The sequence below is a fragment of the Hippichthys cyanospilos genome, chromosome 8, assembly GCF_059441005.1.
Source record: "Hippichthys cyanospilos isolate Australia breed blue-spotted pipefish chromosome 8, RoL_Hcya_1.0, whole genome shotgun sequence".
NCBI classification, from domain to species: domain Eukaryota; kingdom Metazoa; phylum Chordata; class Actinopteri; order Syngnathiformes; family Syngnathidae; genus Hippichthys; species Hippichthys cyanospilos.
The window spans coordinates 7312236-7340089 of record NC_142376.1 but is presented as its reverse complement, the minus strand read 5'-3'; the positions used below and the strand labels follow the sequence as shown (position 1 = coordinate 7340089).

The 27854-nt window shown below is 39.0% G+C and overlaps 1 protein-coding gene across 1 annotated transcript; it reads left to right on the top strand.

Moving 5' to 3' along the window:
* The first annotated feature begins 201 nt into the window (after positions 1 to 201).
* On the top strand, positions 202 to 27854 carry peli1b (pellino E3 ubiquitin protein ligase 1b). Its single transcript, XM_088421870.1, has 7 exons — positions 202 to 589; positions 13766 to 14059; positions 19633 to 19762; positions 20990 to 21091; positions 23896 to 24093; positions 24165 to 24353; positions 25249 to 27854. Exons 2-7 carry the CDS (start codon positions 13980 to 13982, stop codon positions 25816 to 25818), a joined length of 1269 nt encoding a protein of 422 aa, XP_088277996.1. The 5' UTR covers positions 202 to 589; positions 13766 to 13979; the 3' UTR covers positions 25819 to 27854.

The following is a 27854-nucleotide window of genomic DNA, read 5'->3' as shown; positions in this document are numbered from 1 at the left end:
TATGATTTGGGCTGTCATTTCATTGATGAGAAGGTAATATAAATGATGACTTTCACAACTATTTTCTCTAACATGAGTTTTAGTTCACGGAAGATGCAGTAAATATATCGGCGAGAGCTTTCACAGCCAAGTGATCAAGGAAACTACTTTTCCCAGCATGCTTTAGTGCGACGCCACCGCTGTTTTTTCTCATCCTTTGTCCCCGCCCACTCCGGCTCGCTGGCTGGCTCGCGCCCGGGGATGTGTGGATGTGTGGATGTGGGGTCAGTGTGTGTTTACGTTGGAAGGCTCACAACAAAGGAGAGCCTGTCATTCAAACCCGAGTCTCCACTCACACTCACTGGATATTCTCTTCATCGGCCGACACACTCCTCCTTGACGCTCCGTTTGGACAATTTTTGCCTTTATTCACCGAGCCAGGATTTTTTACCTTTTTTTAACCCCTTTTTGGTTCTGACGTGCCGGTGAGCTAGCTTGCTAAGTTGGCAGCGGCGGTGGTTGGTGGTGGAGCCCAGCCCGGCGTCGGTGGAGCTCAACCCGGCGGCAGTCGGTCCGAGACGCTGGAAATAAAGGTGTCATTGAAGCCACGGTGAGTCCTTCACGCGCTCCCCACTCTCGACTTAGCGTCACTAAGCGGGTTTAGTCTCCTTTAGAGGCAGCTACCGGTCGCTCGAGAAAGGGCTAGCTTGTTTTTTTTGTTTTTTGTTTTTTTTTTACTGGTGGTCCCAGCTGTGACTTACGACTGGGGTGTGTGTGTGTGTATGTGTGTGTGTGTGTGTGTGTAAGGGGGGGGGGGGTCTTTGTGCTCGTTTCCTGCTTGAATATGTGTGTAAATACTAATAAGTTTGATTTATGTATCGCCTTTGTATGTGCGCCCGGGTTGTGTTACTTTCCATCACCTCCTCCTTCCAGCGTGCATGCTGTCCTGTCATCAGCAGCCCAGACTGCACAGGCAACAACATTGCCTGATAAGGAAGACAGCAAGAAGGAAAGCGATTTGTGCGTGCGTGTGTGTTTTCGAAAAGAAAAAATGTCTTAAAACAGAATGCATGGTATTTCGAACTTTTTCTTATCGTTGACAGAGGAGTTAAAAGTAGAACGACAGTGATGCCTTGAAATAGCAACATTTATTCCACGAATGCAGTCTCAAATTATCTTTCCCTTTTGAAATGAGTAAAGGTGCCATTAATCCGTTCCGGCACCCTCAAAAATATAAACAAAACCTTGTGTGTTTCTCTATAAGTAAAATAGTACTCTATAATAATGTACTTCACACAATTGAGCTCAGCAGACGCCAGATAACCCTCCTGAGCATTTCAATCAGGTGTCGGGGAAAGAAAGTCGGAAAACATGCAGGATACCGGCCCTTGAGGACAGATTTTGGACATCCCCGGTTTAATGTGGACCCTGTTTTAGTGTGTCAATTAATTGAATCGTGCTACTCCTTTTGGCATACCCACATTGGCCACCAGGAGCAGTGCGATGCATGGACATGCAAACAAAAACTGCACAAGTGTTCTCAGGACTTCACTAAGAAGTGATCACACATAGAGATGGATAACGATACCAAGTATTGATATTGGGATGATACCTGGTCTTGTTTCAAGGTACTTGCGATGATAGTCAATATCTGCCGTTTTCAAATTTGCATTATTTTGAAGGGTACTGAGTTTGCAGCCAGTACTACTATATTAAACTTGCCTTATTGTATAAAAATAGTCATCCTAACACATTATTACATAATTCTCCCTGCATTTTACAGTCTATAATAATTTTCATGGTTGGTGTTATAAGATTAGATGCCAAGAAAAAATTGTGGCAAGCTTTCACAGATCACATAAAATGACATAGGGCCCAATGTGGCCCACGGGCCTCGGTTTTGACACCGTGATTTCCCCTCCACTTAGCTTGGACTATCTCCACATCATCACCTTCCTCCAGCCTGTCCCATCAGAAAATATGAGATGCAAGTTTTGCTGTAGATTTGGATCATGCCCGCTTCCCGTTTGCCTTTTTGCAGAAGGGTAAACTTCCCATCTGTTGCAGCTCCCTGAGGCTCTTGCACGGGTAGAATCGGGACAATCTCCACACTGGGACGTTGGGAAGTGGGAGTTGTAAATGCGGGAATATGGCCGGATAGAAGCGGAATACCTTATTTACCTGTGGGAGTTGTAGGAATTGAATGACACCTTCAAAATACAATGGCGCACTTCCTGCCTTGATTCTTTATTGATTTTTGTGCATCCCATCATGTGCGCTGGATTTTGTGTCAATGGGTAGCAGGTTGGTATGTCTCAATCACGTTTTTTTTTGCACCTGATTGAGAGTCACTGACCTCATTCACTGTCATTGGCAGCTATAGATGTCAAAGATCTATTTGACTGGGCAGAGAATAACGTTTATAGTAGTCAATGGCAGTGAATGAGGTAATTGTGATGATCGCCTAATACCAATTACCAATCCGATATCTAATGTACTGTTTCACCAGTACTCACCTACTGGCAGTTTTTGAGTATAATAAAGCCACAAAGGAGACAAATATAAAATAAAATGATACAATTGTGCGAAAATGTCTGCATTAGACTTTACAAAATTTCGGAGCTGATGACCCATCAGCAAGTTTTAAAAAACATCCACGAACCTGACCGGTGCGCAGATACACTTGTTGGCAGAATTTGTTTCTGAGTGTGTTTAAAGTCCTTGAAAAAGCAATTAATGCGTCTATTATTGCCTGAGTGTTCTGCAGTGTAGCAAAGGACGTTTGACAATGTACGCCTCTCCCTCGGCTCACAACGTTAGCATCTCAATTGCAGCGCGGAAATCTGAGCTGATGGTGTCTGACGGGAGCAGGCAGATACTCTGATGTCTTAATGGAGGCTTGAACACACACATGTGTGTCTCTCTTTCTCTCTCTCTCCTCATATATATATATATATATATATATATATATATATATATATATATTGTTTTACCCTCTGAAAGGAATCAAAACAGAGCAATGTCAGCCACCAAACTGTAATGTCTAAAAGCAAGCTGAACTTTTGATTTTATGAACACATCAGCTGTCTGAGGGCAAATATGGCCTAGCAGCACCGTTTTGTTCCAGTTGACAGAAAGATGCAAAATGTTGCTGGATGATGCCCGCAGCACATTACCCCATCACACACCATAACACATTATAGCCATTACACCTCTAACCATTAGCCAATTCATTAATGAAGCAGAAACTGATGGATCGATCCACTTGAATGTCCAGTCCAGTCATGCTAAAGCTTGTGATTTTTCAAATTGGATAGATGGGCATGCTTAGACGATTTAAAATGATTTATTTTGCTAATGTTTTGATGCTTTTATATATAATAAATGAAAAAATGAAAATTGTATCCATTCATTTTAACTAACTAAATTTAGTCGTAAAAAACTAAATAAATTCAACAAATATCTGTGCAACAAAATAGATCCAAATCTCAAACATTTTGTGAAAATTCACTCATTAATGTTGTGTTTGATTAAAAAAAAAAAAACATATTGGTAGCAGCTGTTGGGTACTGACACATCTGGTAAACACCCTTAAAAGTTAGCAAAAGCAGATTACGGTTTTCCCAGAAACTGGGTCAAACGGTGGGCACGGTTTGGTGACCTGATTTCAACATCAAAAAAAGTAAAAGGGGAAGTTTCTCCATTTTACGTGGCCTTTTATCATAAACAGCCTAAAGCATACTATAAGATATGCCACTTGAATAGATTAACTCAACAAAAGAGAAGCTACCTGGAGCTACCTTTGTAGTAGTATCAATCAATTTTATCCAGCAACTCCATAAGATAGATGGTGTAACATTGTCTCTTTTTCTTGTTTGCCTGCCAGAAAATGGCAGTATAACATAATGATTACGTAGGCGTGTTCGTAAAAAACATAATGAAGGCATACAGTATTTTGCAAAAGAGTCACTGTAACACAATTCAGCAATATGTTATTTCATGCTCCAGTCAATTTGCTCTAAATTTGAAAAGAGAACTGTACTGCTTCTGTGAGGTTATTAAAAAAAAAAAAAAAACATACGTTACATTTGCTGAACCTGCAGAAACCTTGTTGAAATCTCGCGTACCCCCTAAAGTGCCTTCAGGGAGCCCCAGGGGTACTCATATCCTGATTTGAAAATTCCTTTTTTAAAAATCTGAGTAATTTAACTTTTTTTGCCCTTGTAATAAAGATATGAATAACAAGCAGCACATGTTTCATAATACTCTGCCCTTGAATAAATGTTCAACTTTACAAGAGAAAAAAAATTGATAACAAATCAACATGTCTTTCTTGAATATTATCCTTTTACATTTGACTGTTTGTTGCTGTTATTTTTGTTGTAATGTGTAAAAAAAAAAAAAAAACAGGCCAGAAATACATAAAATTTGCCCAAATTTTAACAGTTTTGTAAAGCTTTTTCTCCAATAATTTCTTAACCCTTGTGCTTGTTGCTCACTAATGCGAATTTAGACAGATTTCTGATTTGTACATTGAAGAAATTCTTGGGTCTTTGAATTGAGCAAAAACAATAAGTGTTTTTTTTTTTTAATATACTTTGATTGTTTATAGTTTGTCGACTGCAGCTATAATCGATGTGCACGTTAAAAAAAAAAAAAAATCCTTGCATTTCCCAACTTGACTCCCAAACATGTTTGAGAACATGTTACAGTGATAAAATGGCAATTTCTCTTCTTTACCTTTCGGTGCTTTTGGGCGCGTCGCCCACAACTATGCTCGGCTATGACATCATTGGTTTGAGTCGTATCCCTCCGTCAGCTCAACTCCACTTTATTCACGTGGGAAAATTCATCCAGAACAGAAAATTTTCAACCTCCTAATTCAGACAGACATTTTCAATTGCAATTTACGGGCAAAAAAATGACAAATTAGTTCTCTCATTGAAGCAACAGTGGACGGAGATGGCGGGAAAAGAAGCTGCCCGAAGGCGGGGAATATTTCAGCGTACAGCAGATTGCATTTTCGGTACACACGACATGTTGACACACGCTGACCTCAATAACAACAACACACACAGTTGCGCCCCCACATCATGGAAGACGGCATATTGACGGCATGACTGCGTGTGTTTATTACGATGTGCACTGTGAGCGTTTGTGCCGCTGCTTTGGATCCTGTTGCTGTTTGTTGTCATGTGGTCCGCTTGAATCATTGATGAGACTGTAACTGGAACGGCACCCCTCCTATTCCGCGTGTCATCGGCCCCGCTCCCGGTGACGCTCTCGGGAACGTCGCACGAGGCTGCCTGCATGCCTCCACTTGAATAAATAAAGGCCATCCATCCCCCTTTTGGGACACTAATAAAGCGTATGGAAGTATCTGCAAAAGATTATATTTCCTCATCTCGTGGTCTTTGATCTAATCGGTGCCATGGTTCGGTTTTTTGAGAAGGTGCCTTCTCACCTTGGGAAAAATAAATTAGGTTTTTGCAATAGGGCCTGATTGAGTTATTGGCTGACTGATTTTGTCAACCGATATTATCACTTATGCAGATTTTACTGATTTTTGCAAACTAGTCCAACGTTCCAGCAATAATTCATATATTTAGTTTTGTCAATGTTAAGGGACAAAAAATAAATAAATAAATAAATTATATATATATATATACATATATATATATATATATATATATATATATATATATATATATATATATATATATATATATATATATATATATATATATATATATATATATATATATATATATAATTTAATGATAACTAGACCTATAATTATATTTAAAACATATTGTTGTTGTTCAGAACACATTTATTTGCAGGTTTTTGAAATGTATAGTAATTTTTCATGAAAAACGGTCTAAATCTTACACATTGTGCCTTTAAGGGAGAGTCATTTTGTTCTTTATGTTTAAATAAATAATAATATAAAAAAAAATGGCCGATTAATCGGTTGTAAGCCAAATACAGGAATAAGCATTAGAAAAAAGAAATTAAGGTTTTGTACCAGAGCTTTGACTGATTAATCAGATGGCTGATTTAATCTTTTGATATTAATGCATTAAGAGATTATAACATGAATACATTTTACAAAATGTACACATTCCTCTTCTCCCTTAAAAATCGGCAAGAAAAATCTGTGGATTTTTGCTGATTTTTTTTCAACGAGTGAAATGTTCTGTCTGTAATTCATAACTTTATTTTATAAACATTGTTAAAGAAAATATTTATCCGTATTTTTAATCAAACTGCTGATTAACCGTTTTTCTGAATTTTACTTGCCAAATAACGGAATTGGCATCGGCTTCAGGAAAATTCATACAGGCTTTAGTTTTTTAATTACCTTTACTCTGGTTGATAATCCCATGTGGCATCTGCCAAGATGAAGCTTTTTAAATGTCACATTTAAAATTATACTACTGCAGTTTGCCACATTCCAAAGCAAAAGCTATTTAATGCTAATCTGAAAAAGAATTAGCAATTAGGCTTTTGGCCATTTTTGTATTTGGGCTAATTATACATAGCTGAGATCTATCAAGTCTGCCTAGCAACAAGCAGCAATGACAAATGTGACTCAAGATTCCACTTTCCAGTTCTCAAGAAGGTCAAGGTTGAACCTTGGGGACTTTGTATCCTCGTACCCGGCTGGCCGAGCTTGCATTTATTCTCCCAGCCTGCACACAGCACCTTCCAGTTTGCGTTGATGAGTCAATTTCATTCTCAGCGGGATTTTGGCGCCAAAGCCTCCGACTCTTGATTCCTCTCTGCTTGTTTAGGCGCAGTCGGGGGTGAGTGGCATCGATCGTGCCGTCATCCTCTGGTGGGAAAACGTTTTTCCGGATGTATTTCGCATGCTCTTGAAGTCCATCCAAAAAAATGGAAAAATCTGATATCAATCAGACAGGTGTGGTCGGTCTTGCTCATGCGATACTTGGTGGTCTCGCTTGTATTCACATGTGTTTTCGACAGCGTTTACATTCCGCACCCTGTTCCTAATGCTCAAGTCCTCGTCCTGACCCCCGCTGCATATTTCGTGCCTTGCTGTTTAGACCCTGACTAGCATTGTTGTGGCAACGCTTGTTCAAAAGTCAGTGAAGTATATCGGGGGTGGAGTATTTGTAAAATCCCTGGCAAGACAAGTTTGAATGGATTCCTCTCAGAGATCAGTAGAAATGCAGTAGTGCTACCGCATCCTTCAATCAAATATTTCCTTGTGAGTGGCGGGTGATAAAATGAAATTCACACTCTTGTACCAACGTTGCGGACTACGCCTTTATTACAGAACCCGGTCGAGCTTATTTTCACAGAGCGTCAAAATAGCTGTCGGGACAACTGCTTTCAACATAACGGGGTGGTAGAAGCGAATGGCAGGAGTTAGCTTTCACGCTACTGTCGGATAATCTTACATACAGCCTCTGTCCCGCCACTGTTACGGTTCTCAGACTAGTCGCTGTCATTTATGCAGAAGAGCGTCGCTGAAAAATAAGACAGGAAGATCCTCATTCAGAAATTCACAAATCACATGGCCTCAAACACGTTAAGGGATCAAGAAATTTTAAACTGTAAACTCTTAAATGCACAGCTGCTACCTGAAAGTCAATCCAGATTATATAGTAGTAGCATTTACATCTGAAAGCCTAATTTGATCAATCTGAATCTTGAGAACACGCCACCAACAAAGCTAAAACCTCAAAACTCACACTTGATGTATTTCATAGTTGTACTAGTCTAGTGATTCTCAAAAAGTTGACTCTCAAAGAGTTCATGTACCCCTTGGGATACAAAAGGGCACTTCTGGGGGTACATGTGTTATGATCTGGCATTGTCAGGTGCAGAGCTGGACCAAAAGTGCATTGAGGCGGACAGGGTGCTTGAAAAATACTAATTTAGTGAAAAGATGAAAAAATGTCATAAAAATTGAAGACTACAAATGTACCAAACACTGACACAAGGGGAATAGAAACATGAACAAAAGACCACTCAACTCATAATGTGCAAAGACAAACCAAAGCCCAATAAAAATCCGGAACAGAAAGGAACAGAAAACCTGACGCTAACCAAAACACAACCAAAACGCCGCTGAACATAACGAGAGTTTAACAGGTTTTCTGCAGATATCAGTCAATCGAACGTAATGCTTTTTAATGGCAAGCGCAGTGTAATTTCCTTTTCAAATTAAGATCAAAGTGATTGGAACATGAAGCAGCTCATTTCTAAATTATGTTGTAGTGACTCGTTTGCAAAATCTAAGATTTTATTTTAAGTTTTGCATAGATGCACATTGCACATTGGGGTCTCCTGAAGCGTGATGATTTTGAAGATACAAGAATTCCGCTTAATGCCACTTCACCTGATTTTCTGTTTTGAAATAAAAAAAAGGTGAACAGTTACTTCCATCAATACTTTTTTCATGATGTCGATGATTTAACTGTTAATCTACAATTCAGGACTTTTTTTTTTTTTTTAAATCATGAAGTAGGACTGACTCAAAGGATGTTTACAAACTTTTGATGGGCACTTTGTTGCCATTTGCGAGACATTGACACTAAAGGAATCTGGGAAAATGATGTCTTTTTGTCTGTGTATTTCTTTGCAGAAGTGGACCACACACACACACACACACACACACACACACACACACACACACACACACACACACACACATATATGTTGAGGGGCTCTTCAGGGAACAGGGAGCATGAAAGAAGTGTGTCCTGTCTGGGAGTGGGCGGGGAATTGGGACTTCCTGTGTGCATGCTATCACTTTAGCCTGTCTGGCTCCAAGCATTTCCTGGGAATGTTCCTGGAAATAAGTATTGGGGATTACATACACACCCTTTATTTTCTTCCACTTCCATCAATGTTTACCATTCCTTTGGCAAAATTGAGTTTATGATTATGATTCTACCCTGTGACAGATGAAAAAATTGATATGCAACAACACAAAAGTAGCAGTCATTCAGTCATATATTCTTTTAGTCTTTTTTTTAAACAGATTTAACAGAACCATTTCGCTTCTGTTGTATTTGAGAACAGTCCTAAGTTTCGACCATCGAGTGGAATTGTGCTGTTTCCTTTTGTCAATCTACAAATAATTTAGAAAAGAACATAAAAATAAAACATCGTCCAGCGAGTTTCACAAGTTTATGATGGTGTGTGTATGCTAAAAGACCACAGTTAAACAAGTCAAATGGAAGATCTTTCCATGTTCTCTAACCAGTGCACACAACGTCCATACCTTATCATTCTTAATTAAATCAGATGGAGACATGACTTTTACATGATTCTCTCCTTCTTAGTAATTTTCCTGTGTGTGAACAAAAATGGACTCTGACGGTGGTTCGGCCTGCTCACTTCTTATATTGAAAGTAATGCAGTACCAACCTCAGCTAACACGAGCATCTGTTAGCTGCAACAGGTACTTGCTGCTAACGGCAAATTGACGTCAAAACCTGGCTAATGTGGCTGACACATCCATCTTCCTTGAATGATGTTGAATTAAATAAATAAATAAATAAATAAATAAATAAATGGATCATCCATAATTTTGGCCTTCATTTTTGGGTAAAAAAAAAAAAAAAGTTTGTCTTATATTTGGGGAATTATGGTATGTTACATGCTACATTATTTAATATCTCCTTTCCCCAAGCTGCAGCTCACATTGCTGTCCCATATTGATAACGGCGTTTTATCGGTCTGGCCACCGTGATTCTCGCTACATTAATTTCCCGCCTTGTGGCATCGGTGGCCGTTTTCCGCTGTCCTCAGGTCTCCTGGACGTTTACCGTCGCTGTGTCTGGAAACCATTATCGGGATCTTTCCCCTTTCAGAACTGACATTCTTCATTGGAAGAAGTGAGATATTGTGTGAGCTCCACGTGTTGTGTGTATAAAGAAAAACTAAAGGTGATCTTCCAGTGATTTGTCATCCTGAAGGTGTTGGCTCTTGGCCCCATGATATTAAATTAAACTCTTCCTTATTATGTCGGGAAGGAAACGCAACAGTCTGCAATTATTGTTTTATTTCCTCGGTTGAGCACACATGACCAGACCATAATTTCCCTAATCTAATCAGTAAGATGACTGTTTCTTAAAAAAAAAAAAAAAAAGTGTGTCTTGCGTAGCTTTTCCTTGAAGGCTCTTCAAGGCTTTAAAAGACTTAATCAGCTTTCCAGAACAGGACACAGGCCAAAAGGGGTGCACGGAATTCCACACTTGGACAATAGGAACTGTTGTTACACACCTTTGATGACCAGGATCAGCTGACTGCTACCACTTAGCAGCTCCATGTTAGTCTATGAAAATGCTATTGTAGTATTGCAGTCATTTGAAAGTCAATACAAAGCACGGGAGTAGAAAAAGCACCATAGGCTCAGCGAGAAAAAAATGATTAACTCATTCAATCCCAAAGAGATATTTTAACATTTTGAGTCCAGACATTCATTCATTCATTCCCTGGTACTTATTTGTATTTCTTTCTATCTTTTTCAAGTGTTTGGCTTAAGCAGGTTCTAAAAATGATCATTACCAAATGAATTATGTACTAAAAGAATAAACTACTTAAGTACTCAACTTATTGATTACTTTTGGAAATTACCAAAGTGTTATACTTTAGTTAAATAAGTACTTAAGTCAATGATTACGTTATGTAAATATCCAAAGATCAATTACGTAAAGTTCTTAAGTACTAAAGTAACTGATTACTTTGGTATTGAATTCATTTAGTACAAGAAATTTTTACACTTGAAAAAAAGGTACTTGGGATTGAATGTTTGGTCTCCTAAAACACGTAAAATTACATGTTTGGGATTAAATGAGTTAATGCTATGATTTGATTGTATTGAATTGACAGATGAAATGACATTTCATGACTCAAAAACAAGTTCTGACAATTCACTTATACCTTTTGTCTTGATGTATGCAAAAAATCACCATTAGTACATTCATATTGATTTTACTAGGGAAAAATTGTTTGAGATACAAATGCATTTTCGATGCTTTTTAAATTCATTTGCTATATGAAGCATGATGAAGAAATACAAAGGTCATGTAGAAGTTCATGCGGCTCCTTAGTCGCACACAGTGTGGTCATCAAGTAGAGCAGGATATCGAGAAAATCATAAAAGGCGCAAAATTGTCCGAAAGCATTTTGAATTTTTGAGCACGCGGTGAACGTCGCCAATGACTTTCAACGCACGATAAAGATCAGAGACTACGTTGGATTTGTCACGTTGTACTGCTGTTAATATCTGGCAAATCTTGGTGACACATCACATCTCAAAAACAGCAAAGCAGATGGAATGTTGTGTGTGAAAGCGCTTGCATTTTTTTTTTATCTTAAAAAAAATCATATCATAAAAAAACCAAGAGTTGCCCTGCAGGTTCCATTTTAGTTGACCAGGCATTTCTCCTTTTTTTTTTTCATCGTAGGTTACATTTGTTTTCTTTTACTGAGAGCTAAGAATAGGGTTAAAAAGTAAAAAAAAAAAAAAAAAAAATACATATGATAAGCTAAACGCCCCACATGGCTGTCAAGTGGCTTTTGTGGCTGTCATCAGGGTGCCGATCTCGCTCGCCAAAAAATCACTCGCCACTCTCTTTTGTTGTACCGCCCGGTCTGTTTGGATGTGGGTTTGTGTGTGTGTGTTTGTGTGTGTCACTAAGCAGCAAGCTGCGTGTCACAACGAGGTCAAGGGTGTGTGCGCACACAAGCACATGCCCACACAATATGCGCTCTTGTAATTAACACGCTATTTTTGCAGAATCCCATACACCTTCTTATACACACACTGTCATGATCATCATTGAAGTTTAGAAGTTTCAAGTTCTGTCCAATGTTATTAAAAATACTTTTTAGCTCTTATTATAATTCTTGATTTTGAAATAAACGATAAACAGTCCCTTAAAAATAATATAAAAATAAAATATAAAAATGCTTGAGCTTGTATAGAAATTAATTTGATTTTCATATACGTTCAGTTATTGTTTGTGTGAAGCACACTTTGAATCTCAAACACTTTCAAGTAAAAATGATAAGAAAAAATGGCTTTTTAGTTTTCGAAAAATTCATTTAAAATGTGAAGAAACAGATGACCGACATTTATCTTTTAAGATTGTTTTGGGGAAAAATATGTATACACATTGTTTATATAAATAATATTTTAAAATCATGAAAATGAAATGAAAAATCACGCGCAAATTGGAAGAAAAATTGATGAAAAAAGGAAATGAGTCCATATATAATCAAATAAGCACCAGCCTCCCCTTAAAAATAATTAAAATATATTTGATTTTATTCATTTTTTCTCATCTGCTAAGGTTGACCATGAGTTGAAGTTAGTGGATATAATTACTCATTATTTATTTCCTATACGTTTGAATTTTTAGACACCAGCAAAATTTGCTAACTGGTTAGCAATCATGATTAGCATTAGTGTCCTTGCGATTACCATTTAAGGCAAATAGACACTCACTAGGAGTTAATAGTTCACACATACATATCATTATACATATATTACACATACAGTAGTAATGGTGGCTAAAAATTATGTTTTTCTTGAAATTTTTTTATTTAATTAAAAAATACTTTTTTACTTTTATTCTAGGTGTAAAGAAATTACTTTGAAATTAAAAATACAGTTAAAATATTAGCATAAGCTGTTTTCTTTTTTATGATTTGAGAAAACAATTAATCACAAGGAATCCAAGTTCTTCTAGCCACATTGAAACTTTGGGATGTGGGGAAGTCAGTCCGGACCAAAGTAAACTTTCCGCTTCCATGTGGGGAAAAAAAAACCCTTTGTGGCTCATCTTGTGATTCAGCACAATGTGACATTTGGAGAGGCTTTAAGACTGAGAAGATGAAGATCATTTGAAGTGAATGCGCTGCACCCCCCCGGTGATTCTTCACCTCCTTCGACACCTCACAATTGATCCATTTATAGTTGACTACTTTTGCGTTGCCATATGCCAAAAATAGATCTCTTCGCTACGAGATGTTCACACGTTGGAAGAACAGTGAGCCACACTTCTTAATTTTATGACGCATAGAGGTGTTTATTAATTCATAATATGGAATTTCCCCTCTGCGGAAGGAAAGTGGTCTTATCCCAGTCTGTGTATTGTCTGGAATGATATGTCTTTTACCACATTTCTTCAAATTTTGTGTGAATATTACTCACATCTTTGAGTCCGCATTTAGGTTAGTGGTTTTTTCATCAAAAACGTAAGCATTATGCATATCTTGAAAAGTAACACTGTGCTCAAATCCATAAAAACAAGACGGTGCTGCACAACACTCATTGACTTACAATAGTAAAAACAATTTAATATTTTGCATTTTGCATAACATTTTGTATTACCGTTATTATTATTTTATATATACTTTGAAGACACATTAACATTTTTTCTGTGTTTTCCTGACATTGGAACAAATTAATGTCTTTTCCATTCATGTCAATAGGGAAAAATGATTTAAAGCACAAGTGTCAAAAGTTCCAAGCGAGGTCATGAATCAAACTGTACCACTGTACTTCTAGAGTTAAGGTGTTATGCTCTAATTTGCGCATACTGAAAGCTTTGTTTGCACCTGAGCAAGCCACTCAGGAAACCACATCAACACCTTTAAAGTCAAAGTCACGGAAAATGGGCATCACTTCCTGTTTCTGATAAACGCCTGAAAAATATGCTAAAATATGCTAGCCAGTCAATGCTTCAAAATAAACCGAGTGGCCATTTTGTTGCTAATGTGCCTTCTTCCCTCGCAGGGGAGGACTGACGGACGCCTGCAGCATGAGAGGCTGGAGCTGAGGCTCGGTTGACCCTTTCCCTTCCTCCTCCTCTTCCTCCTTCCCCACCCCTGTGTTCCACTTAGCTCAGCATCACCCCCGACTCCCTGGCCCGCTTTCTCCTTTTGCCTTTATCCGCCTGGCGCGCCCGCCGCTGCATCCCACCCGGACGTCCATCCATCAGCCGAGCCCGATGTACTCCCCCGAGCAGGAGAACATCTGCACCACTTCCATCAAAGTGCCAGTCAAGTATGGAGAGCTCATTGTGCTCGGGTAAGCAGCCCCCATTAAACCAAATGCAACAGTTCTCCGGTTCGTCAGGGGTCCGCGATCTGTATCTTGGGTTGGGTGGCTTAGATTCGTAAAAGCCTTCTACAACATGGTCAACTTTGTTTGGAGTTCATTAGCGGCACTGAATACAAACACACCCAAAACCCCGGTTGTATGAGGGTGTGCACACTTTTACAGTCACGTTTGTTTTTTCTCATTTCCTCTCTTAATTATTTTGAATTCAGTTGTGCAGGTTACATCTGGTTAGATGACATAAATGGTGCCAAACGTTTTGAAATGCATGAAAAAAAGCTAAATGATTGGTTCCCCCTATTTCAGCTTTTGGCTTAATTAAAAGCCAATTAAAAGCCTTGATATGATTGTATACATAAATCTGATATTGTTGCATGAATCACTTAAAGGGAACCAAAGGTCTGCTATCAGGAATTAAGTCCTCATTTTTGCAAATTTTTCTCAGTTTCATTGTGTACACTGTAAGCAAGGAGTCCCTGGGCCAAAAGTGTCCCCATGCTTTGGTACCAGCCACAGTATTAAAACTTTTTTTTTTTCCCTAATTTTCACATCCAAAAAAAAAAAAAACTCTAAAAATCTTTTTCAAAATTCTAATTTGCTATTATTTCTGTGGAAAATGTTGACAGCTAATGCACTGCCATTCTCACTTTCTGTAAACTTATGGTGGAAGTTTTGGAAATTAAATGAGCATTTTTGTCATTTTTATTTTTTTAAAACATTGTCATTGGTCCGAAAATGCAATAAAAATGCTTCAAATTAAACATAAAAAAAATCCCAATTTTTATATCTATGGTTAGTTTATGCTAATAAAAGACAATAATGTGTTGAAAGCAAAATAAATGTACTGTATAATTTATAAATTATTTATTTTTTTCATAATGGTGAACAATTATGGTCCCTATTGGTGATTGTAATTGCTATTGTATAAAAATGCATTAAAATCAATGACATTATGAATGATTGACCTACCAAAGGCCCTTATATAAACTTCTCAATTATTCAATTTGGAAAGTTTTTTGGGGGGAAAATAATGCATATTTTGTGATAATGCCTAGAAATAAGCAGTTTTTTGTTTTTGTCAAAGACAGCAAAAAATGTTTTTAAAAAAACTTATATCTATAGTTTGACGAAAAATAAGTAAAAGTCCATTTACCATCATCATGACTTCCCCGACGCGGTAGTGTTGTTAACTCATTGTAACCATGCGACAACATGTTGTGGTCCAAAGACTTGTTGTCATTAGCAGCTGTGTGTTTCAACACTACACAGGAAGTCCGCACAGATGGAACCCGTCTTTCAGAAGCCTCAGAGTGAAGCCGCCCACACGACGGCGTGTCAGGAAGCATCCTACTTTTTCGCGTTTGACCGAGAACATGTCCAGCGAGGTTGAAAAACGAGGTCGCGAAGGTTCCTGCCCGAGTAACCAGGCGCAATGTTTGGGAAGCGTAACCTTGGGAAGCGCATCGCCATGGCGACGGGGCGGGGCCACTCGCCGGAGACGGCGCCGAGCTTTGCAGGCGGTTCGAGCCCACGTTCCCATGGGTAGCAGCGCTGCTAGCAAACATGATCAAAACATTAAAAGTGAGTTCAAAGGTTAAGAATGTCTCTGAATGGAGTGCAGCTACAAGTCACATGCAATACTTTAAAAGCGTATGTGCAGGCTGTAAAGGAGTATTACAAGGTCTTTAGCGTGTTTTATGGCAAGTTATCCAACGTTGCCGCCATGCTGTGCCTCAAGCTGTGGCGAAAACTCACATTCTTTTCATTGAAGCGTCATCCATCTGAGTTTGTTTGGAAACGGTCATAAGATGGCTCTTTACTCAAAGTAAAACGGTCGACTTCCTGAGTGGCTTTTGACTTTTGATGCATGCATCTTAAAATAGATATTAGGTTTATACTCTGCTCAATATTTTTAATGAACCGTATTTTCTGCACTATAAGGCGCACCGGATTATAAGGCGCACCCTCAATTAATGACATATTTTAAAAGCTTTTCCATATATAAGTCGCACCGTATTATAAGGCGCACCCTCAATTAATGACATGTTTTACAATTTTTTCAATCACAATACAGTATTACTCAAAGTAATAACAATAATAACTCAAATAATAACTCTAAACTCTCAATAGCATAATAACTCAATGTCAATATGACCAACCTTGTTCAACTGTAAACTGTAAACACACAAAAGAAATGGGTAAAACTTACTTTATCAGATCATTCCCCATCTACGAATCCCAATCTCATCATTGATCCATATATAAGGCGCATCTGATTATAAGGTGCACCATCAGCTTTTTTTTTTTTTTTTTTTTTTTTTTTTTTTAAAGGCTTTTAGGTGCGTCTTATAGTGCAGAAAATACGGAAATATTTATTGATTGTCCCAATCAAATGGAAATGTATTTCGTATTATTTCAAAATAATGCCAACACACTGTGTACTAAAAAAAAAAGTGCCTGCCCAAGTGCAGGTATTTTTGTTGTCTCGTCATACAGACACTCCTCTCTGGATAGTTGAGCAGAGTCAGCTTTTGTATTTAGTCCATTTTCTATTATAACAATGCCGGCACTGCCATCGTAAACAAACCCTCCTCCTAGTATGTCTTTCCCCTGCTGATAGTACATTGCGGGGTGCCTGATAAAGCTCAGCTCTTTTGCAGTGATATCGCTAAACAAAGAGCAAAATGACCCAGGCAGGGGATTTACTGGGCAGTAGCTAATAGGGTTGGGCCAGAATTGCTATGAAATAAGGTACAATACACCGGGAGAATACACTTCCTGTCAATCCTGTCATTTCAATTAAGCCCGAAATGTTCTTAGAAGCCAGTCAATCCTCCAAAATAAACTGTACTATATCAAAAAGTATATGACGCAAACGGGCTTCGTACACTTGTATTTCTCCTGGAATACATGGTCGAGTGACAACGGTCAACTTTGTTTTTCCCGACCAGAGCAGCTCTTGATGTACTAAATAACACAATGGTTTTTTTTTCTGATTGACTTTCTTTTTTTGGGCTGATTTTTATTACTAACAATTTACAAATTCAGCTTATGAACAGGCCCCAGAACATAACTCTTTCTTCTGTATACGGGACTTTGATGGTCTGTGCCTTTAAAAGGCAGTTCCTGTTGAGTGACATGCGCATCAGCGAATGAGAGTAGACTTGTTGTTGTTTTTTTTATTGTTTTTAGATTTGATTATCAGCTAGTTTTTAGCTGTCTGTTGTAATAGTTATACCTTCTCCACGTAGTACACTATTAATTTGGTAGGAAACTAACAAACCATCAAGTGGGTGTCAATCTTTGAAAGACTTCTGGAAATTATCATTGATGGAAAGGAACATAACTTCAAACCCGAACAAATATACTGTAATATTAAAATAAATAAATAAATAAAAGTGTGTATATATATATATATATATATATATATATATATATATATATATATATATATATATATATATATATATATATATATATATATATATATATATATCCTTTTATTTATACACATACATACATATACTGTATACACATACATATACGTGGGAAATGTACATTAGCATATATAGTACATGAAAGTGTGGATGCAATTACTATGCTAATTTGGAGTCACACATACATAGCACAGCAGAATCCAAAGAGGCCATGCTTGTTTATTAAGCCACGCACGTCAACACTTCATTCCTTGGTGTGTTAATTTGGTTCTCCTTTTATACTTGAAATCACGCGTATACTTGTTTTATCTACTTGTGAGTAGCATGGGTGAAGTTGACCCCTCTTGTACATTCTAATAACTTTTTGGTAGTAATATATAATACAAACTCAAGGTACCACTGTCTTTTATTCTGTTATTTGTTTGTCTCGTGCGATGCTCCAATTTTGCCAACCCTTTTAAAAAACGTCCGTCTGACCTAGAACCCAAAAAAGCAGCGGTTTAAACAAAAACAAAACCAAACAGCAGAGCAAAGTGGAAAAGATTTGAGAAGTAGAAGCTGAGGCAGTCAGTCGTCTTTTACTGCTTTTTCCACAGAGGAATATTTCCACGGTAATGTGCGTGACACCGGTTTAGACCAGCAAGGTTTGAGTCAGCTGTGAAAGCATCCACCAAGCAACATGCAGTATGTACATGTGTGTTCTTCAATAACATCCCACGTTGTGATGTCAGAGGTGAAGGGGTTAACAGACGTATAGGAAGCATTGCTGCTGGCGGGAAAGTGTGATCGTGTGTGAGATGCGTGCTGAAGATGAAGCGTAAGAGGGTGGGGTGAAGGTTTTTTTTTTCCCCGCTTCCAGCTGAGCATGTGGACTTTGGTCAAAACAAACCTAGGAGAAGCCGTTTCAAGGGAGGATCTAGTCATTTGAGCGCACACGCTTCAAAAGCGCTTTTTTTTCCCTGAGTGTGTGGTTCTTAAGATGATGTCAAGGCGAAGAAAAAATAGCAAATAACAAAAGCGTGCTTTCATATAGGCACACCTAAATGTGGCTCAGGGGACGACTAGTTATGGGAAAGTCCGCAGCTTGACTTGCTTCAAATTTTGTTTTTTTCTTTAAAAAGGACAAAACTGTGCACGCAATAGTGTTGTTATTTTATAATGTACATCTTTAGGCATAATTATTGATGTACAGTATGTGATGTATTGTGATGTGGTAAACTCAGTTTGTTAGTTTGGAAAACAAAGATCTGTTTTTGTTTTTTTTTTTGTTGAGAGGGCCTGCAAAAAATCAACTGTGGAGCATAATACGAAAACTATATACACAGCAACACAACAATAAACCCCTCATACAGACACACGTGTTTGTAAGGCTATACTTATGCGGACATCCATTGAAATAATGCATTCGCTAGCCCCTAACCTTAACTCATTCAATGCCAGGTATGTATTTTCACGTTTTATTTAAGAATGCAGACATTCAATCCCAGATACTTAAGTATCAATTTAATATTAATGTTTTTGGAAATTAATGTCCTTAATGTACTTAAGTGTTGATTCAATACTTAAGTATCTGGGATTTAATGTCCGGATTCTAAATAAATAAATAAAGTAAGTCCCTGGCATTGAATGAGTTAACCATCAGAAATGATTACCCAACCTTGACCCAAACCTCACTTCTAATTCAAAAGTATAGTCCGGAAGCAAGTCTTGACCCTTAAAAACAGGTCTGAATAATTGAGGACCGGCCTAAATGTCCTGACTTCTCCAAAATGTCCTCACTATGTCGGTAGAAAGCTCAAATTCATTCTCACAATTATAGCCGCCCAGGAACACACACACACAAACACACACACACACACACACACACACACACACACACACACACACACACAATAACATGAATTATTTATTAAAGCTTAAGAATTTGGGGAAGTTAAAGCAATATATAGTCGAGTTTTGGGTCAAGAGCATCCAGAAAAGAAATATGAGTTTCCGCACATGCTTTCTAGGAACGGAAGTATTGTTTTTTTTTTTCCACTGTGTTTATTATACAGCTGCTGAGACTAAATGTCCCTTTGTGTTCTTGTGTGTTCTGTGTGCGCGCAGGTACAATGGCTCTTTGCCCAATGGCGATCGAGGCCGACGCAAAAGCCGCTTTGCGCTGTGCAAACGGCCGAAAGCCAATGGAGTCAAACCCAGCACGGTTCACGTCGCCTGCTCTCCGCAGGCTGCCAAGGTGACCTAACACACACTGCTAACACTCTGTGTTTTATACTTTTACCAAGATGGTACCTAGGTACCAAGTTAGCATTCACTTGAACCTACTAGTGAACAGAGAATTACAAAAACAACCAAAATTGTTGCGCAATGTTCTGACTCGTTAACAGAATGCATAACTTATTTAGCTGTTTTCAGCTGAAAAATGTTAATACAGTATTTTGCTTTGAGACAATTTGATATAATTATTTTTCATGTGCAATTATTACCTTTAGAAATATATTTCTATTGGCTGTCAACCTAAAATGACATCACATGCATAGCGTCACATGACCAAACTCAGAAAAAGTTGCAAGTGTTAATTTTATTTTGTGTTTTACCAGTCATCGTAAATGAAAAATTAATTTTGATTTAGTCATTATTCAGATTACACCAGTCATGCAAATCCAACCTAAGTAAACAATTTTTGTTTCTTCATTTCCAAATTGCACCCTGTGTGTTTTGAAAATTGAATTTCACGACTTTGCCTTATTAACGACTGGCCATTCCCTTGTATGAATGTGTATTTTATAATGTAAGGGAATTCTAAACAGGAAATATTGATTTGAAATGCAATGTCAGAAGTGTAGTAAAAAAAAATCATTTTCATACAGTTCGTAGTGTACAACAGGGGCGGAGCTACATGGTGACCATTGCCACTGTATTGCATATCCATTGACCACTCCCACAAATTTTTGATATCTCAGTCATTGTCATTTTTACATGCATGTTATATTGTTATACATTTTGCCTTTTTTTTATATTAACGGCATATTTACATTCATATATTTAAATGCAGGTTTACTAAAAGTGAAATGATAACGTTGAAATGGAACACTGGGAAATGTTTAGAAGAGCGAAAACTATTGTTAATGGATCATTTGGAGGAATCACTGCTGTGTGTGTGTGTGTGTGTGTGTGTGTGTGTGTGTGTGTTGACATCTGTGCCTAATATTAGTGTGCACACATACACACACACACACACACACACACACACACATAGAATAGGCCAAGGTTTTCGGTCATTTCGCATGTCTGGTAGAGTAGTTGTCTTGTGGGTGGTCCCGCAAAGTTTTGGCTCCATTGTGCAAAACCGCAAAGTGACGAACTCGCTTGACCTTTCTTTTGTCTTAACTGCTGTCGGAGCCTCGCAGCTCGTTTTTTTTGGGGACGGGATTCAACTTGTGTTATGTTCCGCCCCCTTCAGGCCATCAGCAACAAAGACCAGCACAGCATCTCGTACACGCTGTCCAGAGCCCAGACGGTGGTGGTGGAGTACACACATGACAGCAATGTAGACATGTTTCAGGTACCACATACATACACATCCGCCAAAACTTGAGAGTAATTAAACAGTGGTCATTCAGAAAGATATGTGATTGCCTTTAGCCGCCACTAGATGGCAGCATTTTTTCTCCTCAAAAAAAAAACAAAATACAAGTCGAATTTGGGCCAGGGAAGAATTTTGGTCAGATTATAGGTAAAGTATGCGCAGACTGCAACACTGCACACATTTGAGTCGTCGTTCGTTATGATGGCATTATCTGAAATGTCATCAAAGACTTTAGCTGGTACCCTAAATGTTACCTAGCTGAATTTAACTTCGATTTGAAGTAGCTAACGAAAATGATATACAATTGAATAAATACAAGGGGGGGCGGTATGACCCATAAATAAAAGCTTGATTTTCCCCAGTTATTCTGGACGATTACAATTTTAATCGATTTTAATAGACGTAATGAACCCAACAAATATTTAAATGTTTTTATTTAAAATAACAAATCCTGGCTAAAATATTTGACAATGATAATATATGGAGATTTTGAATCAGTTTTAACATAAACGTAACATCCATAGCTTGCGCTTAACTTGCTTAAATGTCACAGTTAACTCATTCATACCCAAAGACGTATTGATACGTATCTTTCATCAGGCGACCATTCAATCCTAGTCGCCGTTAGTAATTATTGTAATCATGTCTTGAAACCATCAATCCAGCACTCTTGCAAAACATCAAGTTCCCAATTGAGCTCATTTTCAAATCATTGACTTTTAAAATGACGAATTAATCAAATTAATTTGATGTTTTCCCCAGCCGAATACTTTTAATACTATTAAAATACCTTGAACACTATGATAAGTAATAACATCATTATAATGCACACAGGAAATCATTATTGTCGGAAGGAGACTTTTAAATAACGCATTTTACCACTCGCTTTTGTTCATACATGGTCCTGGTAAGTATCTGTTTGTGTCATTATCGTCTTTGAATACTATGTACTTTGAAATGCTCTTTCATTAATGATGCAGAATGCAGCATAATTAATAATTAATCCTCCTCCACCAGAATGTTGTCAACATTGTTGAAAGTGCCTTTTAGCGTCACCTTGATGATACCGTGAAACACTTAAGTGTGATTCATGTCGCTATCAGTGGCAGCAGGGAGCCTCGCGTCACAAGTATTATGGGATGTAGATAGTGTTCACTACACTATTTACTTGACATTCTAATTGGTTGTTGTTGTTTTCGGTTTTGAATCATTTTCCGATATGACCTGAATGCACCTCGGCTAGATGTTTTAATGGAGCAAAAATGACATAAAAACAAAGATGAAGGTGTCTTTGATTGCTTTCTTCTTTCTCTTGCTCGCTCGGCCCGGAAAAAAAAAAAAAAATAGGTCAAGCGTCTCCTCCGTCTGAGCCGTGCATGCAAGTTTAATTCCAAAACGTGTTTAATATTCACAGCAAAGTCAGAGGTTAATCTGCAGGGCGGCCGATGGGGGAGCAAAGCATTAAAGACGTACTACAGATGAGGCAGGGATGGATATATACTACAAATGTGGTAGGGAAGGATGGATGGATGAAGGAGAGGAAGAGTGCTTTTTTGGGGGGCAGAATGATTGCCATGAAGACTAACTTTCTTTGAAGTTCAAATGGATGTTATAGGGACAAAAGTATTGGAACACATCATTGCACCAACATGGGAAGTGAAACATGAAGAAAAGATGGATAGGTGGGTGGCTAGAGTAGGTAAGTAATGGGGTGAGGTAGGTAGGATAGGTAAATGGGCAAATACGGTAGGTAGGTAGGTAGGTAGGTAGGTAGGTAGGTAGGTAGGTTTAGTAGGAAGTGTACTGTATGTAGTAAGGCTAGTACGGAAGGTAGGTAGGTAGATAAGTAGGTAGGTGGCTAAGGACAGTAGGTAGGTAGGTAGGTAGGTAGGTAGGTAGGTAGGTAGGTAGGTAGGTAGGTAGGTAGGTCGGTAGGTAGTGAGGATCAGTAGTTTGGATAGGTAAATGGCCAACTACAGTTGGTCAGTAGGTTGGTAGGTAGGTACGTAAGTGGCTAATAACAGTAGGTAGGTAGGTAGGTAGGTAGGTAGGTAGGTAGGTAGGTAGGTAGGTAGGTAGGATCCGTAGTCTGGATAGGTAAATGGCCAACTACAGTTGGTCAGTAGGTTGGTAGGTAGGTACGTAGGTTGGTTCATAACAGTAGGTACGTAGGTAGGTAGGTAAGTAGGTAGGTAGGTAGTGAGGATCCGTAGTTTGGATTAAATGTTCAACAACAGTTGGTCAATAGGTTGGTAGATAGGTACGTAGGTGGCTAATAACAGTAGGTAGGTAGATAGGTTGGTAGGTAGGTAGGTAGGTAGGTAGGTAGGTAGAATAAGTAGATAGCCAAGTACGGTAGGTAGGTAGGTAGGTAGGTAGGTAGGTAGGTAGGTAGGTAGTGAGGATCCGTAGTTTGGATAGGTAAATGGCCAACTACAGTTGGTCAGTAGGTTGGTAGGTAGGTATGTAGGTGGCTAATAACAGTAGGTAGGTAGGTAGGTAGGTAGGTAGGTAGGTAGGTAGGTAGGTAGAATAAGTAGATAGCCAATTACAGTAGGTAGGTTAATAGGATAGGTAGTCAAGTTGGTAGGCAGGTAGGCCAGGGCAGCTTTATATAGCTCATTTCCTACACAAACTGAGCTTCACATAAAAAAAAAAACATTTGAAGGCATGTACAAATATTAAAATGTAAGGTATTTAAAGCAAAGTAAAGAATCAAAAATACAACTTTCATGAGTACAACTGGTGAAATGTTAATCCCTGCTCCATGTTTTTCCAAGGTGGGTCGTTCCACGGAGAGCCCGATCGACTTTGTTGTGACGGACACGGTGGCGGGCAGCCAAAGCAACGGCGATACGCAAACTGTCCAGAGCACCATCTCACGCTTCGCCTGCCGCATCATGTGTCAGCGCACGCCGCCTTACACCGCCCGAATTTACGCCGCCGGCTTTGACTCGTCCAAGAATATCTTCCTTGGGGTCAGGAGCCGCCACAACGCTGTCAGGAGACGGCGAAGGACGCTCAAGCTCATTTGTTGCTTTTGTTTCAGGAGAAAGCTGCTAAGTGGAAGACGCCGGACGGGCAAATGGACGGCCTGACCACAAACGGCGTTCTGGTGATGCACCCTCGCCACGGCTTCAGCCAAGACTCCAAGCCCGGCGTGTGGCGGGAAATCTCCGTGTGCGGGAACGTTTTCACGCTGCGAGAGACGCGCTCGGCGCAGCAGCGGGGAAAGATGGTGAGCGGGTGCAGAACACCTTCCAAACCAGATCTTATATCATATATGTTTTTTCGTCAGTCACTGGATCGGATTATATCTGATACTGTATTAATTTGAAATAAAATGAGCTCTATGAGCATCTCATTTCTTTTACTGCTCAGAGAAAACCACGCTTGCACTGATGCATGTAAAACTGGGACTAGCTGAAGCTAGCAATATAACACTGCCCTCTAGTGTACTTTGAAGGGAACTACAGACCACCAGTCAATTAACCCCCAATTTTTTTTCCATCCATCCAACGTCATAGACAACATTTGCCCTAAAAATAAAGAATTATCTGATCATTTGATTTTTCAAAACTTCACCTGAGACTATCCTAGAAATCTAAATTTAACTCCTTCATGAATGTAGGCATAGGGATGTCAACATTGGTCTTTAGCCAAAAAGCCATAAAGATCCTGCCAAATAGTGCCGGTGCCGGTATTTGGCAGGAGAACAAAAACCAAAAAGCTCTTAATCAGGCGATAATTTTTAAGAATTATATGCAGCCTATCATTGTCCTTGTTGTATGTTGTAATATGTAAGTGGAATATTTAGCTTTGAATATAAAAAATATAAAAAATTATACTCAGTGTGCCCCCCCCAGATGATATTCTCCCATACTCTAGGTGGCAGTAAATGGACTCCATAACAGAGGTAGAGAATCCCAGTAGATTCAAATGATTTTCCAAGCTTTTTTTTAACAGACTCCTCACTCACGGTATCCCTTTTCAGGCTAGTCATAAGGGTGTTTTTACCGGCGAACTTCCATAAGCAATTGTTTGTCCGCCATATTTTCCACAACACGTTTTTTTCTGTTTACGTCATACAAACATAAATAAACATCATTTAAACATTTGATGTTTCCGTTTAGGTGGAGGCGGAGTCTCAGGAGCTGGTGGACGGCTCCCTGATCGACCTGTGCGGCGCCACGCTGCTGTGGCGCACGGCCGAGGGCCTTTCGCGCACGCCCACCCTCAAGCACCTGGAGGCCTTGCGACAGGAAATCAACGCGGCGCGCCCCCAGTGCCCCGTGGGCTTCAACACGCTGGCCTTCCCCTCCATGCGGCGCAAGGACACGCCGGACGAAAAGCAGCCGTGGGCTTACCTGCGCTGCGGCCACGTGCACGGCTACCACGACTGGGGCAATCGGCGCGAGGAGCGCGACGGGCGCCAGCGCGAGTGCCCCATGTGCCGCGCCAAGGGGCCCTACGTGCCCCTGTGGCTGGGCTGCGAAGCGGGCTTCTACGTGGACGCCGCCCCGCCCACGCACGCCTTCGGCCCATGCGGCCACGTCTGCTCGGAGAAGACGGCCGCCTTCTGGAGTCAGATCCCGCTGCCCCACGGCACGCACACCTTCCACGCCGCGTGCCCCTTCTGCGCCCACCAGCTGAGCGGCGAGCGCGGCTTCGTCAGACTTATCTTCCAAGGACCCGTGGACTAGAGGACGCCATCTTGGGACCTCTTTTTTTTTTTTGGTCGTTGTTGTCTCGCTCTCATTTTTAAGTGACCTTTTTGAGTATTCCTTTTTCAAATATTTCTATATTTTCCACCAAGACAAAACTGCTGAAGAGACTTTGTGATTGTGACAACAGCGACAGTATTTACCCTAAAACCAAAAGCTACAGTGCAACTTTCGTTCCTGTACCACAGGGTGTCCCTCTCAAAAAAATGCGCACACACTCAAAAATTTGGCATTTCAGGTCATGCCTAAAATGCATGAAAACCTCTATTCTAGCTTAACATTCACCACAAGCCCAGTAAAAATACATCCGTTTTACAGCCGTCACTGGCAGTAAATGAGTGAAATGTTCTTCTACAAAATGGCAGAATGAGTGCAATTTTTTTTTTCATGATACACTGTAAAAAAAACATCACATTTACTCAATTAAAAGAGGCAACAGGTTAGAAGCAATATTATTCATCAAATATTAATTAAATGAGACCCATAATCATTATCATTTAATATTAATAGCTTTGAATAGAAATTGAGTAAATGCCTAAACAAAAATTGCATTTTTATGAAAAATATAACCGTTTTCAATGTGTAAATAGTAATTACACATAATTAAATATTTTAAAGCTAATGAATGTTTTCTATTCAAAGCTACTTAAATTGATCATAATTGATATTATTGTTTAATATTTATGCAATACCAAGCATAGTGACATTTAATTAATATTATTTTGATTGAGTAAATGTTTTTTTCTTATAGTGTATATTTCAGAAATTTGACAGATGAACTCATTCATTTTCAGCATTGTAAAAATTGATCTTTGACATCTATAGCTGCCAATGGCAGCGAATGAGTTATTGTGATCTCTAAACTTGTAAATGTCTGTTCAGTATTTTAGTTTTTTTTTCCCCATGCCACAGGAACTGTACACATACTCTTTTCCAGTAAAAGGTGCCTAAACTTGTCTGATTAATCGACATGGCAAGCCGAGATTCACACCTTGATCTTTGTCTTCTACTCAAAAGTTGTGCTGATGTCAAATCCAAAGTGATGCAACAGCGCCATCTAAAGGGATATGTTACAATAATTTACAAACCTGATTTTTCTCGCACCATCTTGTGGTGTTATTGATTGAGCTAAAAATAAAAAAACACCAAACCCAATCAGATTTTTAGGGACACCCTGTACACTACGTCTCGTTAGCGCTAATTTAAACCTTTTTTATTATTATTATTTATGGCCCTCAAAGCATCCGGTCTTTTCATCTTTGTACTCTGCAGATTGTGTGTGTTTTGAGGGCTTTTCCTCGGTTACGTCTATCATTTGTGTGTGTTTGTCGTATTTAAACGTTTTGTCCTGTGTCCGCCGCTCCAAGCCGTTGACAAAGCAATACCTTTTCTGAACCTCCTGAAGCATTATGGGTAGTCTGGGTGACGCCTCTTCCTAAACCCTTTAAAGCAGCGCAGCCATGTAGCATCACACACACAAACAGGACTTCAAATGGTTTTTGTGACCACTGTAATGAATGCCAGTGTTGTTTATTGGTTGGAAACCATTACTGTAAATCCATGAATGTACATTTTCGATTCAGAAGTTATTGGGTTTTTTTTTTTTTATCACGCCCTTTACAAATTGAAAAAAAAAGTCTCATTACTTATTATTTTGGGGTTAGGGTTTCAAATTAGGGTTTGAGGACTTTGAAAGTATAGAATGAAAAACCCTAATCTTGAAACTTTCGCCACGTGTTCTATGACATCACACTCGAGCCCGAAGTGTCCCGAATTCACCTCAGGGAGACAAAAATCGCAAACTTGTGGCACGCGCACGTACACACGCCATCCCATTTTCATATTGGCCCCGCCCCTTTCCTCAAATATTATGGACGAAAGGGCTTCACTCCTGACCTGTCAATCATCCTGACACGCACGTCGTCCTCGTTCTCCTTTAAACGTGTTTTTGTGAAGGTGAAAGAAAGCTAAAGAATGTTTTTCTAATGACTTTAAACAATAAACGGAAAAATCTC